Source organism: Paramormyrops kingsleyae, chromosome 19 (genome assembly GCF_048594095.1).
Source record: "Paramormyrops kingsleyae isolate MSU_618 chromosome 19, PKINGS_0.4, whole genome shotgun sequence".
NCBI classification, from domain to species: domain Eukaryota; kingdom Metazoa; phylum Chordata; class Actinopteri; order Osteoglossiformes; family Mormyridae; genus Paramormyrops; species Paramormyrops kingsleyae.
In genome coordinates, this window is record NC_132815.1 from 27,683,916 (window position 1) to 27,700,082 (window position 16,167).

The 16,167-nt window shown below is 46.0% G+C and overlaps 1 protein-coding gene across 2 annotated transcripts in view; it reads right to left on the reverse strand.

Moving 5' to 3' along the window:
• Positions 1-841: 841 nt before the first annotated feature.
• LOC111842962 (NACHT, LRR and PYD domains-containing protein 3-like) overlaps positions 842-16,167 on the reverse strand; it is a 44,773-nt gene continuing 29,447 nt past the window's right edge. For both annotated transcript variants that reach the window (XM_072702648.1, XM_072702647.1), the window contains exons 10-12: positions 8,566-8,739; positions 8,405-8,451; positions 842-1,652 (exon numbers count right to left, since the gene is read on the reverse strand). In XM_072702648.1, coding sequence (XP_072558749.1) covers positions 1,132-1,652; positions 8,405-8,451; positions 8,566-8,739 — 742 coding nt within the window. In that variant the 3' untranslated portion in view covers positions 842-1,131. The remainder of the gene's footprint in view (positions 1,653-8,404; positions 8,452-8,565; positions 8,740-16,167) is intronic.

Sequence of the window (16,167 nt, forward strand, 5' to 3'; positions counted from 1 at the left end):
GTTCGGTGGAGGGACCAAACAGTAAAAGAAATGACTGACAAACTTATCAACTAGGGGCGTGGATTAAGGGAAAAAACTATGATTGTGAATGGTTGAAGGATTGATGATGCTCAAATGACAAGATAGTTAAATGATAAGAACTTGTATAAAAATTGCTGTAAAACAGTATTGGACACGCTTGTAAGTGTCTGGCCTTGGTTGTAACTTCATTGTTGCAATAAAGATATTGCATATTGATGCATAAATTGTTGCAATTTGGATCCACAGCAGTGGTTTCTGACTTCTGATTGGCAAAAGAAAAGAAGGAAAAGGAGAAGGAAAAACCACAACAATCTATGCATCAATATCTCTGGATCAGGCATGTGGGGGGGCGCACCAGCCCCTTCTAGGGGGGGGGGGGGTAAGGGTGCCTGGGCAGCTGCCCCTTCTGTCTGACGGGGGCATAACCAGACCTCTAACAGTGGGGTGAGGTAAGGGTACCTGGGCACTTGCCCCTTCTGTTTGTTTGATGGGGGCGTAAGTAGACCTTTTTCAGTGGGAGGAGAGGGGGGCATAATTGTTCAGTAAAATAAATACATTTCATTATTTAATCAAATAAATTAATAATAATTTTATTTACTTTAATCCACTGACCCAGTGCAGTAACAGGATATAATTATATTTTCCAATGTAATTTGTTCCTGTTATGTCTCCAGTAAAATGGCTATTATATACATTAAGTGAGTGTCATTGCGTTCATTATGTTCAGCTGCAGCAGTGAATTTAACTTAATCCACCAGACTGTGGTTTCATTATGTTACTCAGTTAGGCTTTGGGTGACACTGAAGCAGGACATTAATAGGACAGAACAGAAAGCCTTTATTGTCATTGTACAGGGAGGAAATACAGTAAATAGGCATAAATATATAAAATGTACATATAGAGGGGAGGGGGAAAGCCCCCCTACTCATAAGGATTACATTTAGTTACAGTTTAGTCAGAGAGAAAAACTATAAAACTATATTTTTCTTGTTTATTCAGCTCACTGAACACAGGCATTTATTTTAGTTAAACATACATTTAAGAATAAAAAGGATTATAAAGGTTAAAAAGCAGAGATTTTACCTTTTTGCCAAGAGAACCAGCAACACGTCACAGTGACACTGAGCAGTTTGGATCAACATAAAACCCTGGATAGAGGGGCTCAGTGAATGAGGAGGTGAATCTGTACAGGGGGGTCAGTCCATCAGAGAAGACTCTGTAGAAGGACAGAGTACCAGCCCCCCAGTCCAGATATACTCCTACTCTGCGGGAGCCTGAGGGCTCTGTGGGTATGTCGGTCTGTTTATCATTGTACCGGACAAAGTATCTGTCAGGAGAGCAGCGCAGCATCCATGACTTGTCATTGGCTCCAAGCCCACAGTCATCACTCCCTCCTTTCCTCCTGATCCCTTTAGAAGTCACTCCAATCCGGACTCCAAATCCACTCCACTCAGCCTCCCAGTAACAGCGACCAGTCAGACTCTCTCTGCAAAGAACTTGGGGCTCACAGTCAAATCTCTCTGGATGATCAGGATATGGCTGCTCTGCCCCCCGTGTCACCTTCCTGTTCCCCTCTGACAGAGACAGGTATCTGTACACTGTGTTGGGGTCCAGTGTCAGCTGGCAGGAGTCTGTAGGCAGGAGCAAGAATTATTATCAGGCAGCCTGTACTTTATGTTTCTGTACAATATAAAAACAGCACAGCTTCCCCGAACCAAGCAGGAACTGAAGTTTATGAAATAGCTCAGGAAATGTCGGACGGTGCGCGACGCCGGCGGGAAGAGCCGCCAAAATGCGGCGCGAGCTAAACTAGCAGCTTAATTACGGGTAAATAAAATTACAAAGCAGCCACAATTCATCAGACATATTCATCACAAGCATATTTACCACAAAACGGCACCAGATATTAATACTAAAAGTCAATGTCTTTCCTTCTAACCGCTAAAGCCGGCGCGTGCGACTTGAAAATGGCCATCAATAACAGAATATTTAAGTAATATTCTTAAATATTTAAAGTGATATTTAATAAAAGTTTGGACCTGTTTTCCGATACATATACGCTTCTGAAGACGATTCCGGCGCCTGAGTTGCGCTCCATGAGGATCCAGTATTACAGCGATTGTTTGACATGGTCTTTAGTCACAGCAAAGCCGCTCTGAATGCATTTCACATGCATCGGGTTATTTCCATGCAGCGTGTATCTACTGATCCGGGAGAAACACTGCGGTGTCAAGCGGGGCGGAATAGGTGCCGCGCAAAGTCGGCAAACTAATGATAATACCGTCTACAAACCATCTACAAAAGCGGATTAAACTACACAGATTGTGCATCATGAAAAATAGAAAGGTTATGTCATTAATTCAGAAAAACAGAAAATTATTACTCCGAAAAACAGGATGATTATTACGTTAATTCGGAAAAGCAGAATTGATTGTTTTTCAGATGAATGCAATACGCTTCCATAGAGAACCACTTACCGCGCGCATGACACCAGATGCGGCGCCGCTGCCGCAAGGCGAGCCCCGCATCTCGCGCAGGCGCGTGGCCGTTCTAATCTGTTAACATGGGCGCCGAAATGAAATTTGATATTTTCCGCCGCACATCCAGTGTGTCCCGGGTGCAAATTTCTTTTAGGACCGTGGTTCGGGAAATCTTATTAATATTCATAAGTGAGGCCCTACATGATTGGCTGGCTCATTAATATTTATGACAGGGGCACTACCTGTTTGGCCGGTGAACATCCACATGCGCTCCCTGTTTTCTCTGCATAAGGCAGGGGTGTCCAAATCCAGTCCAGTGCCCAGTGTAGCTTAGTTTTTTCCCCATTCCACCATAAATGATTCAGCTCAAGTATCTGTGTGGTAATTAGCACAAGCAGTTGAATCAGGTGTGTTAAATGAGGGGAGACCCAAAAATGTGCAGTGCTCTGGCCCTCCAGGACTGGATTTGGGCACCCCTGGTCTAAGGCATTCATAAGAACATAAGAACTATACAAACGAGAGGAGGCCATTCGGCCAATCGAGCTTGCTTGGGGAGAACTTAACTAATAGCTCAGAGTTGTTAAAATCTTATCTAGCTCTGATTTACAGGAACCCAAGGATTCAGCTTGCACTACGTTATCAGGAAGACTATTCCATACTCTGACTACACGCTGTGTAAAGAAGTGCTTCCTTAAATCCAGTTTGAAATGTTCTCCCGCTAATTTCCACCTATGGCCACGAGTTCTTGTATTTGAATTAATGCTGAAGTAACTATTTGGTTGAACAGCATCCAAACCGGTTAGAATCTTATAGACCTGGATCATGTCCCCCCTCAGTCTCCTTTGCTAGAGGCTGAACAGATTTAGCTCAACTAACCTTTCCTCGTATGACATTCCTCTAAGACCAGGAATCATTCTTTTGGCCCTACACTGCACCTTTTCTAATGCCGCAATGTCCTTTTTAAGATATGGTGACCAACCCTGCACACAATATTCTAGGTGAGGTCTCACCAAGGAATTGTATAATCTTAGCATTACCTCCCTTGACTTAAACTCCACACACCTGGAGACCCCAACATCCTATTGGCCTTTTTTATTGCTTCCCCACACTGGCGAAAATGAGACATGGAAGCATCAACATACACACCAAGGTCTTTCTCATAATCAGCTACCTTTATTTCAGTAGGTCCCATAAAATACCTGTACTTTATATTTCTGCTCCCTACATGGAGTACCTTACATTTGTCTATGTTAAATTTCATCTGCCAGGTATCGGCCCAGTCACTAATTAAATCAAGATCCCGCTGTAGCTGCTGAGCCGCTAGTTCAGTATCTGCTACACCACCCACCTTGGTGTCATCTGCAAATTTCACCAGTTTACTGTATATATTGGTGTCTATATCATTTATGTAAATTAGGAACAATAGTGGTCCTAAAATTGAACCCTGCGGTACCCCACTATGAACACAGGCCCACTGTGACATTGTGCCTCTTATAACTACTCGCTGCTTCCTATCTGTTAACCAGTTATCAACCCAGGTCGCTACAGTTCCTAAAATACCTGTTGCTTTGAGTTTAAGTAAGAGCCTCTTGTGGGGGACAACATCAAAAGCCTTTTGGAAATCTAAGTAGATGACATCCAGAGCATGTGAGAGGAGTGGAGCGGTGAGAATTTCCACTCCTCGCTCACGAGGTTGTTGGCTCCGCCCGCTCCTCCGCTCTAATTCGCACTAAGTCGCTCCGCTCAACACCGCTCCTCGCTCCACTAAAATTTCCTCCCGCTCCAGTCAAATCACTCCACGCTAGCTCCAATTTAAAAGAGGGACAAATAATCTGCATGCCTAACAAATATCACCTTAAACCGATGCCTTATATCAGGGGTGGCGAACCTGTTTGCCATAATGAGCCAAAAAAAAATCTTTATCATTGCAAAAGAGCCACACAACAGATGTGCAAACAACAGTATCACAAATTATACACTTAATTACATAACAGAATAGTTTTCATGGATTTTAATCAGCCTACCTCCTTTTATTTGACTCAGTGGGACACCTGACAGTCCTTGGTTTCCACAATCTTTTTTAGGTCTGGCTTGTATTCAGTTGTGGCTACTCGTAGTAACTCTTTTACATGTGTGTCAGTAAGAACAGAGCGATGCTTTGATTTCACTTGTTTCAGTGTCGAAAAAAGTGATTCACAGATGTAAGTTGACCCAAACATTGACAGTAGTTTGAGTGCAGCCTGTTTGACATTGGGATATCTCTCAACCGGCACAATCTTCCAAAACTCCACGGTTCCTTCCTTCAGAACGCTTTTAAGTCTGTCATCCTCAGAAAGTTCGATCATTTCAAGCTGAGATGCTGCTTCATCTTCTACTAAAGGGGCTTTTAAACAGTCTGATTCAGCAGTGAATGGGTTGATCAGAAATGTAATCTGTGGTCTTTTTTGCCGTAGGTTGGAGAATCTATCCTCAAAACTTTTCTCAAGATTTTCAAGCAGAGTTGCATATTGTGCAGTACTTCGTTTTACAGCCTCTGCTGCTTGCTCACTTGCCTTCAATAAGGTTGGAAAATGTGTGAAGTCTCTCTTTTGGAGATGTGTCCTGAACAGCTTGAGTTTGTTGACAAATGTGAAAACACTCTGTACCAGGTCAGGCAGCATCTTTAACTTCCCTTGCAGATCCACATTCAGTCCATTCAGATAATGCAGAATGTCGACCAAAAAAGCCAAATCTGAACTCCACTGGGGATCATGTAGCTCAGGATAGTCCTTATGTTTCTCTGCAAGGAACAGCTTCACCGGATTCAAAAGCTCAAAGAAACGAGAAACCACATTACCTCTTGAAAGCCATCTTACACCGCAGTGCAGAAGCAGATCAGATGGAAGATCTTCATCAAGTTCATCAACGAGATTTTTGAACTGTCTGTGATTGAGAGCATGTGTGCGTATAAAATTGACAATTTCCAGCACAAGTTTCATGATATGGTCTAAGTTTAGCTTTTTAGACACCAAGTGCTCTTGATGAATAATACAGTGAAACGCCCAAAATTCTGGAAAACGATCATCAGCTTTACACAGCCCTACAAGACCTTTCTCAGATCCCAACATGGCTGGAGCTCCGTCAGTAGTTATTGCTGTTAGTTTTGATAACTGCAGATTTGCTTTCTCAACAACAGTCATCAATGTCTCTTTCAGATCGATGCCACGAGTTCTGTCTTTCAGCGGCACAATGTCAAGCAGCTCTTCCTTAATTGCGCAGTCTTCTGACACAAACCGTACAAATATTGCCAATTGTGGCTTGTCTTGAACATCGCACGACTCATCCAACGCAAAGCTGAAATACCGGCACTTCTGAAGATCTGATAATAAATGTGTTTCTACTGAATTGTCAATGTCAGTTATTCTCTGTTTAACAGTGTGCCGTGACAGCTGAAGGTCGTTTACTGAACGTTTCAAATTTTCATTTTCGGGACAAAGAACAGCAACAGCATCACTGAGGCACTTTTTAATAAATTTCCCTTCAAGGTATGGCTTTTTTGCACGAGCAATGTTCCATGCTAGTTGATACGACGCTAATGTGACCGTCTCTGAATGCTTGGTAAATTTTCGGAAAAGCCGAGTTTGCTTTTCTGACTGACATTTCAGTGTCTTTACCTTGTTTTTGCGAAGTTCACTGCCCTTGGGAAATTCCCGTGCTACGGTAGAATGGAGTGAAGTGAAATGGCGCTCAAGATTTGAAGCCTTAAAATGCGACAACGAAGTCTGGCATATCAAGCAGAATGGCTTTCCGTTTCTTTCAACAAAAAAATATAAATCCTCCCATTCAGATAAAAATGTTCTGTGCTCATCTTCGTATTTGCGCTTAGCTGTACGCTTCCCTGACTCTGCCATGATGATTGACAGGCTACTAACGAACTTCACGTCAATCGTGTTAGTCTATGTTAAATCGCGCGAGAGGTTGTGTAAAAAAAAAATCATTTAAATACATAACCCTTTATTGAAAATTTATGTTTTGACATTTTAAAAATAATTTGCAAGTGTAAATTGTCACGCCCGGCTCCGTTCGATCCTCGTGTGTGCCACTCCCCCTCATTATCCACGTGTGCTTCCCCGATTGTGCCCAGCTGTTCCCTGTTATTTCGGCTTGTTTCGTGTATATTAGTCTGCGTCTTCCCCTGTTTGCCAGATCCGGCATTGTATTGTGACGTATTGTGTTCATGGATGTCTGCCTCTTCCCTATTAAAAACCCCGTTTGCCTGTCAGTCCGGCTCCACTCGCCTGCTTACCCGCTCGCTCACCCGCCGAACGTGACATAAACACAGAACATGTGGATAGATTGAAGAGCCACAGGCGAGCAGTGAAAGAGCCGCAAGCGGCTCGCGAGCCGCGGGTTCGCCACCCCTGCCTTATATCATAAAGAAATGTGAGCAACGGCACTCAGAACAGAAATTATTTATTTTAAACAACATATAGGCAACAATGGACAGGTTTGGCATGGCATTCCACACAAAATAGGCTTAAAAATAAAGGAATCAGTGGGCTTAATAGCCTAAAGAATATATAGGCTAAGCGCATCCACGTTTTAAATTCCTCAGTTATTTTCTGTTGATGCTGTTGCTGCGTCTCTCTCTATAAAATAAAATTTCACTGACAGCGTTACGTGAATTTAAAAAATCCTATTAGACCTAATTTGAATGACAAACTAATTTATTTGATTACCAAATTATAGGCTTTTATACTTTTATTTACTTTATAGACTTGATATGCTACAACCATTGCTCACATTTTGCTCTGGCCTCCGCGTGTTCACTTAGCACACTCATGTTTCCGAGAAAGGTCTTTTTAGATTCCAAAGCGGATCTAAATCTTGATAATTGTACAGATGAATTCTGGGAAGATTTGCGCACGCCTCAGAGTCGTAGTGTGAGCGGTATCGGAGCGAAATTGGAGCGAGACAGAGCGACTGCTCCAGCCTTAATTAAAAAACCACTCCGCGCTCTGACCAAATTTCGCCCGCTCCGCTCCTCGCTCACGCTCCGCTCCACTCCGCTCACATGCTCTGATGACATCATAGGCCTTCTTATCATCAACTTCCTGAGTATCTTCCTCAAAAAACTCCAACAGATTTGTTAAACAGGATCTACCTCTCCTAAATCCATGTTGGCTATCCCTCAAAATGTTATTTGAGTACAGGTAATCTACCATTTTCTCTTTGATTATAGCCTCCATAACTTTACCAGTTATACAAGTTAGACTGATTGGCCTGTAGTTTGACAAATTACTTCTATCCCCTTTTTTGAAAATGGGAGTTTTGTTGGCATGCTTCCAATCAGAAGGTACCACACCTTCAGATAAGGATTTTTGAAACAGTAAAGTTAAGGGTCGGCAAATAATATCCCTCATCTCTTTTAACACTATAGGTAAGATGCCATCAGGGCCCTGTGACTTATTTATTTTGAGCTTAGCCAGGCTTTGCAAAACATCAGCTTCAGTTATATATATATATATATATATTAGTGGCCAATCAGGAATATTCTCTCATGAATATTAAGGAGTGTTCCAGAACCACCCTGTAAAAATGCAAATTCACATTTTGCACTTGAGGAGAGAGTCCGGCGTCACTGCCTACGGGTACCGTCTTAGGACAATACTAACAAATCTCGCACAGAAAACACATACACTCACAGCATGCGCAAAAAGAACAAATGCAAAGGATTCTTTTTTTTTGTGAAATTAAAGATGTACAACTACATCAGAATATATTTTAACCATCTTACACTCCCACACAAAGACAATATGAGCAGCTATAAAGGATTTGTAAAAAATATTTTTTAAAACAATTAAATGAATTGATAGTTTCATAGTATTAATGGTATTATTAAAAAAACATGCAAACAAACTTACATTTCTGTAAGCCTGGTCTGGTCCTGCACTCTCCACTGTGGTCCACACTATAGGAGAAGCAGAATGACATAGTGCTGCTGTATCCATTTATTTATTGGTGCCTCCTCTTCACATACATGCATAAGTATCTGTAGCGTGTCAGACTCACACTCTGTACTCACTTCAGCGTCTCCAGTTTACAGCTGGGATCCTCCAGTACAGCAGAGAGCAGCTTCACTCCTGAGTCTCCTGGGTGATTGTAGCTCAGATCCAGCTCTCTCAGGTGTGAGGGGTTTGACCTCAGAGCTGAAGCCAGGGAGGAACAGCCTTCTTCTGTGACTCTACAGCCTGACAGCCTGCAGAGAGACAGACAAAGACTCCCCAATAAATAAGATCACCTCACCATTACAAGCATTACTTTTCAGTAAAAGTGACTGCTCTAATAAATATTCCAATAATCACGTGAAATTAACAACACCTTCCGAACATTTTACAAGAACCTATGCTCCTCAGAACAAGAACCAGATGCAGTTGATATAGAATCATTTTTAAATAATCTAGACTTACCCATATTAACCAATGAAATAGCAGATACCCTTGATGCACCATTAACATCAGAAGGACTCCACAAGTTCCTCAACCAAATGCCTATAACAACAATAAAGTGCCCAGACCGGATGGTTTCCCTGCAGAAATCTATTAACATTTTTGGGATGTATTATCTCCAGTCTTCAATAGACAGTTAGAGAAATTAAACACACATCACAAATCCCATCACATATGAGCACAGCGACCATTAATTACAGTGTTATTGAAACCTGATAAAGATGCAACACAGCCCTCCAGTTAGCAGCCATTATAGTGTTATTGAAACCTGATAAAGACCCAACACAACCCTCCGGTTACCGGCCATTACAGTGTTATTGAAACCTGATAAAGACCCAACACAGCCCTCTAGTTACCGGCCATTACAGTGTTATTGAAACCTGATAAAGACCCAACACAACCCTCCGGTTACCGGCCATTACAGTGTTATTGAAACCTGATAAAGACCCAACACAGCCCTCTAGTTACCGGCCATTACAGTGTTATTGAAACCTGATAAAGACCCAACACAACCCTCCAGTTACCAGCCACTCTCACTAATGAATACAAACTTGAAAATCATTACAAAAGCTCTCACCACTCGGTTAGAGACAGTCATTCCTACTATAATCCATCCTGATCAGACAGACTTCATCAAGACAAGACATGCCTCAGACAGTATCCATAGATTACTTAATTTAGTCATTATTGCTCAGCATACCCATATTAAAACCATAATTACATCATTAGAAGCAGAAAAGGCATCTGACAGTCAGTTGGACATTTCTCTTTAATACATTACATAGATTTGGCTTCAGAGAGTCATTCACCCACTGGGTTAAAATACTGTACATCTCACCCAAAGCTACAGTGGTCACAGATGGATTCAGATAACCTGCATTCACACTCCGATGGGGAAGACGGCCTGCCTGCCCACTCTCTCCTTCATTGTTTGCTATCTTCATAGAACCACTTGCGGCAGCAATACAACAGAACAGTGAAATAAATGGAATTAAAACCGATAACTCAACACAAAATTCTCTATGCAGATGATATCTTGCTGTTTGTAAGATGCCTGGGATTCTGCTGATCAGGATGGTCCATTTCACACTGAAAATATCCGGTACTTGGGTATCAACATCTCCCCCAGGCTGCCAGACTTGTTTACCCTAAACTGCTCCCCCTTACGCAAAACAAAAGATGAATCTCCCACTCTCACTAATAGGACATATTTCAACAAACTAGGGCTGTCAAAATTAACAGGTTAATGCGGATTAATCCATCATCATGATTAATCTGATTAAAATTTTTAACGCAATTAACCCATCTGCAGCGCAGAATGATTCAAAATCACTGAAATGTCTCTGTCAACCCATTTCGGGTAGTTTTAGTGCGTTCCATTTCCCCTCGGAACTTGTATTCCGAGTCGGATTCCGGAGTTTTGAAGCCGGAAGTGACTACATGCGCTCCCGTTTCTCGGACATCCGAGAAATATCTCGGAGCAGCACAGAGGATCCCGAGTTCAGAATCCAAGATGGCTGCGCCCTTTATCAACAGAAGGGAAAGTTGTAGTCTTATACTGTTTAAGCACTACTTCTCATTTGTGGCTCATTAAATCGGTTGCACACGCTATACCGTACAACTTATCTGTGGATATGTTGCTACGGAGTTTTATATGTAAAGCACCGCACGTAATGTGTTATCAACTGATATTGCTAACAATGGCAATTAACCGGGCTAGAATTGGACTTCATGATTAGTTGGATTACTTGTCGGATTTACGGTAGTTCGTGCTAATTGTAAGCGAACGAAGATAAAGACCATTTAAACTGAGGTACCTTAAATCCGACAAGTTGTCCGGCTAAGCAAAAAATCTTGCTATTTGATATGGGTCCATGGTATTGCACTTCTGTGGCAGATGGAATGCATCTGACTCATGTTCAAGATGTTCAATAAACATGTTAAGTGCATATATATTCCCTTTTTTCTTGAGTCTGTTTGCTCATGAGGGAATAATTAATAAAATAAAGAGAATGATTCTATAATGCTGTAACTAATCAAAACGAGAACTGACTGGCGCGCCGGCAAGGCAAGGCTACCTAATCGGAACAGATAGGGAGGGCGACAGAGAATATCAGCGGCCCCCTACTTATCTTTTAGCCTTCCAGAAGGACAACTACGAGCCGGCTGGAATCACACATGTGGTTGTCACGTACACGGAAGGTACCGAGAAAGGGGGGGGGATGCCCAAAGGGCTTTAAAAGGGATACAGCTGATACATATGGCAGAGCCTCCTCCTGTACATGCTGAATGTATGTCAGACGGCCGCTCCCTGATTATAATCAGTCAAGACAATAAACCGGTGATTTGCAACTTCTCCCCGTGTCAGCTGTGAATCTCTTCTCATCCACGGACCCGGTGGAGATGCCGTGCTCCAACAATTTGGGGGCTCGTCCGGGATCCCCAGGAGATTCGCAGGATTCTGCTAAGGGTTGACGCGGCCAACTCGGACACAGAGAACTGCGAGGCGCCGACTAGAAGAGGTGAGCAGAGCCTGTTACATCAAAATCTGCACATTGGATATGTCAAATTGAGCAGTTTGAAGTGTCCAGGGGCCCGTCGGTAAATTAAGACGGAGGAGAGGTTGCACGCACTGTGTTTATATAATATATTGGGTATGTTTATGTATTGTGTATGCATTGTGTCCAGGTATTGTGCGCAGAGAAATAGAACCTTAAGGAGCGGAGGGCACGGGACCCCCGCAGGGAAATAGAATTTTAAGGAGCGGAAGGTACGGGAACCCCGCAGGGAAGTAGGACCTTAGGGAGCGGAGGGTACGAGACCCCCGCATTGTCTTTGGTGTGGCAACCCCACTATTTGCTGACAAGCGGTAGAAAAGCTGGGTTAGAGTCCCGGGGAATTCAAGACCCCCGAATGCTAGATTAGCCAGAGGGAATACGGTCCCCCTCTCTAAAACAGGTTGGAGTCTCGAGACGAGGAGTCTCAAAGCTATTTGTGTGTTGTTGTGCTGAGTTGTGTGCAAGCAGGGTTGTGGGTTCTTCCTGTTCAGGGTGCTCGCCGCTCGCTCTCTGTTGGTCGAGCTGCCCGTGGCTCTGCTGTCACTGCTTGCGGTCTTACAGTTTGACAGAACCGAAGGGGAGTTCTCAGCAATTGGATGCCCAAAAGCGTGCCAGCCCGGCCGAACCCGCTGACTCAGTACAGGCAGGGCCGACGGGTACCTCGGGCGTTCATTACAACTGCCGAGCAGGACCTCGCCTAGGGTGAGTTCTAAGAACACCCCTAGCTTGGACTCTCGGGGGGGTGGGTGACGCCTGAAGGCTATTTTGCCGGCCTTGGTCGAGTCAGAACACCGGTAGTGCGGTCGATAAGCTGACTCCCACCTGGGTTGTCTCAGTTGTGCGTACAGAACACCCCCTTCCAAGTTGACGTTGCTGGAGATCGGGGGGGGTTTCGGCTGGGAGCGGGCCTGTTTGACTGGGATTGAGCTTGTGGGATGTGCCCTGTTCAGGGGGGACACAACAGTGAGCTGCTCTGAATATAGTCTTATTATTTTAGAAGTGGTTGATTTATGTATTGGTGGTGTTTGTTGGTAGGACATTCGACCAGGATAAGGAGGTGTACTAAGTGTGGGTGGCTGAACCCACATCCGGAGGCAGAAGGGCTGTTAGACAAGGGATCAAAACAGTCAGGACAGATTAAAAATGGACCGCGAGTTTGATCGGGAGCTAGATGACGGGGAATGGGCGCCCCCGGAAAATGCAGTGTGGAAGCCACTAGTAAAGCAGATCCAGGTGGTGAAGGAAGCCATAGAAGGGGCAAGTGGTGAAGGAGATAAAGAGAAGGAGGTAGCTGATGCCGGGGAGCGTATGTGTGGGGCGGTTCGAAGCGCCGGGTGTCGAGTAGAGGATAAGCGCTCACTGGGAGAATTACTGTGGAAAAAGGAGAGAGAGCATGCTAGCCAAAGGGACGAAGCAGCAAGGCAGAGGGCGACAGCCAGTATAGTGCAGAAAGGGAAGTGGAAAAAAGAGGCATGAGAGGGAAAGGAGAGTGTGGGCGAGATTAGCCATATTTTGGCAAGGGACAGACCACCTCCATAGTGAGGAAAAAGGGGAGGGTAAGTCACTCCCTCCTGTAAAAGAAAAACAAGTAAAACATGGGGATCGTCCCTCAGCGTATAAGGGTAGGGAGGTGCTCTCAACAGCGCCCCCGGCCCATATGTGCCCCATGATCAATGTGACAGGAGGAACCCTCCACATTCGAACACAGGATACTCAGGAAGTCTCAGACGACCTTAAAGAACTGCAGACCCAGTCATTGAAGCTGCAGGTGGGCGAAGCGAGGTGAAAGGCTAACGAAAACAAAAGGAAAGGGCAGGGAAAGCAGAGGGTGGCAGGGGTTTCCCCAGAGGGACCACCCATATACCTGCCCGGCCCTTGGAACGGGCCACCCACCTACCAACAGGGGAGGTGGGGCCAGCAATGGGGAAGGGGCCAAGGCGGTTGGGGTCGGGGATACAGGGGCCGGGGACCACCGTCAGGTGTCTAGTTCAGGTGCCGGGCAGAAGGACACTGGGCAAGACATTGCCCAGCACCTGTCCCGGCCAGTATACGCGGCAGGGGAGGACCTCCTGGAGTCCAGGGACTGTCAACCGATCCACAGGTGATGGCACCCAACCCCCAAGCGGCTCCCACAGCAGGACAATATCCAGCAGTGGAGGCAGGGGAGTGGGACTGGTACCCCTCCTCACCATGACGGTTCCCGCGAGCGGCCCGGGACGCAGGGGAGGCAGACCCTATGCTGTCCCTTATGGTCATGGACAAAGAACTGCCATTTCTGGTAGACACGGGAGCCACGTATTCCACTCTTAACGTGGTTCCACAACAACATCATCTGTCTACCTCAACAGTGACCGTTGTGGGCTTCTCGGGGGAAGAACAGAGACTGCCAGTGACTAAACCGGTGAAGGTTGCGGTGGGAAAACAGACCTTTCTCCACCCGTTCGTGGTGTCTTCTTCCATTCCAGTGAACCTCCTGGGACGGGACATGCTGGTGAAGCTGGGGGCCTCGATCCTGTGTAGTGCAGACGGACTGGTGGTCACCCTGCCGGAGGGCACTCGCCTGCGGTGCGACGCCCGCACCGTGGGCACGGGACAGTGGCTGGTACAGCCGGTCCAGAGTCAGGCCCTAGCAGACATCTATTGGGGCCTACTAGAACCCAGCCTGGCTGGCATCCTGGCGGCCTACTCAGCGTGGCGGCCCTGGATCTCGCTCCTAGAGCCCTATGTACCCCCACCTGACCCTCCTCATGTGACCCTTTCCTACGACAGGGATAGTACTGATTGGTATGAGGAACTGTTTGTTGAGCAACTAGAAGGCCAGCAGTGGCAAGTTGCCTCTGAGAACTTATATGTGGGTCCCGAAGGGGTAGCCTCAGCCACACTGCTTACCCCAGAACAGCTGCCCTGGTACATGATGGGACAGGAAGCTGTCCCACATGTCTCTCTGGTCCTGCATCCCAAACACCAGGCCAAGGATTTGGGCCCGATGGTGAAACGGGCCAGAGAAACTGAGGACTGGGTACAGACCCAGATCCCACAGGTCTCCTTCTCGCCCTCCTGCAGTACCTATCGCATACAGGTCACAACACAGGACACAGCCCTCCTGCAACATGAGCAGATAGCTAGAGATCACGGGTGTGAAAAGATGGACCACCCAAAGGCGGCGGCCCTTCTGGCGTCTCTGCCAGACTCGCTGTGGTCCACCAGCCCCACAGATGTAGGTCTAATATCCTGCACGCCAGTGCAGTTCCAACTTCAATCAGGGGAGGGTCCCCTCTGGCTCAAACAGTACCCGCACAAGCCGGCGGCGGAGGAAGGGATAGCTGAGACTATAGAGGGCCTCTTGCAGGCCGGGGTATTAGAGCCCTCCAAGTCTCAGTGGAACACCCCCATCCTCCCAGTGGCAAAACCCGGTACAGGCAAATATCGGATGGCCCACGACTTACGCGCCATAAACAACCTCCTTTTGACCCCTACTGTTCCAGTTCCAAACCCATATGTTGCCCTAACTAATCTGACCCTGCAACAAAAATGGTTCACATGCATTGATCTAGCAAATGCTTTTTTCTGTTTGCCCCTAGTAGAGGAGTGTAGGGACATATTCTCATTCACTTACAGGGGCTGCCAGCTGCGGTACACCCGCCTGCCTCAAGGGTTTGCCCTTTCTCCAGGTATCTTTAACCAGGTCCTGAAGCAGGCTTTGCAGGGGTGTCCTCTCCCGGACGGTGTCACCCTTGTCTAATACGTGGACGATCTTTTGATCGCGGCCCCAACAGCGGAGGCGGCCCTACAGGCCACCCAGTCAGTGCTGCGCCTTCTGTCAGAAAAAGGCTTTAAGGTCAGTAAAGACAAACTGCAGATTGCTAGGACAGCAGTGACCTTCCTAGGACGAGTGTTGTCGGGAGCAGGAACAGGCCTCTCCCCAGCTCATCGGTCGGCTATCTTGCATTACCCAAAGCCCATCACAGTAAAAGACATGTTATCTTTCCTAGGGCTCACAAGTTACAGTCACACCTACATTCCAGATTACACGGGACTTACACAGCCCCTGAGGGCGCTTGTCCGAGAACACGGCCTACGTAACCTCAGGATGCCCCTTAACTGGGACCAAGCATCCGAGGAGGCGTTTATCACCTTAAAGCAGAGGCTAGCACAGGCCGCGGACCTAGCCCTCCCAGATTACTCTCTCCCGTTTCACTTGGATGTTTCGGAAACAGGAGAGGTCGTCAACGGCATCCTGTTTCAGAAAAAAGGGGGGGAGAGGAGAGTGCTGATGTACGTCAGCGTAAAACTCGATACTACAGAAAAAAGACACCCCGCATGCACAAGGCACGTGGCGGGAGTGGCCAAAATTATTCAGAAAACAGCACACATAGTGATGGGACATCCGCTGCACATTCTGACCTCGCACAGTGTGGTGGCTTATGTGAATTCACAGACGTTTACCATGACGTCACTCAGGCAACAGAGACTTAGTAAAATACTAGAGGCACCTAATCTGAATTTTTCTCACGAAGGGATCAACATGGCAGACCACATGAGCGGGGGAGAACCACACGAGTGTGAGTACCGAGTTCAGAAGGTGGAGAAAGTCAGACCAGACTTAGGGGCAGAAAAAAT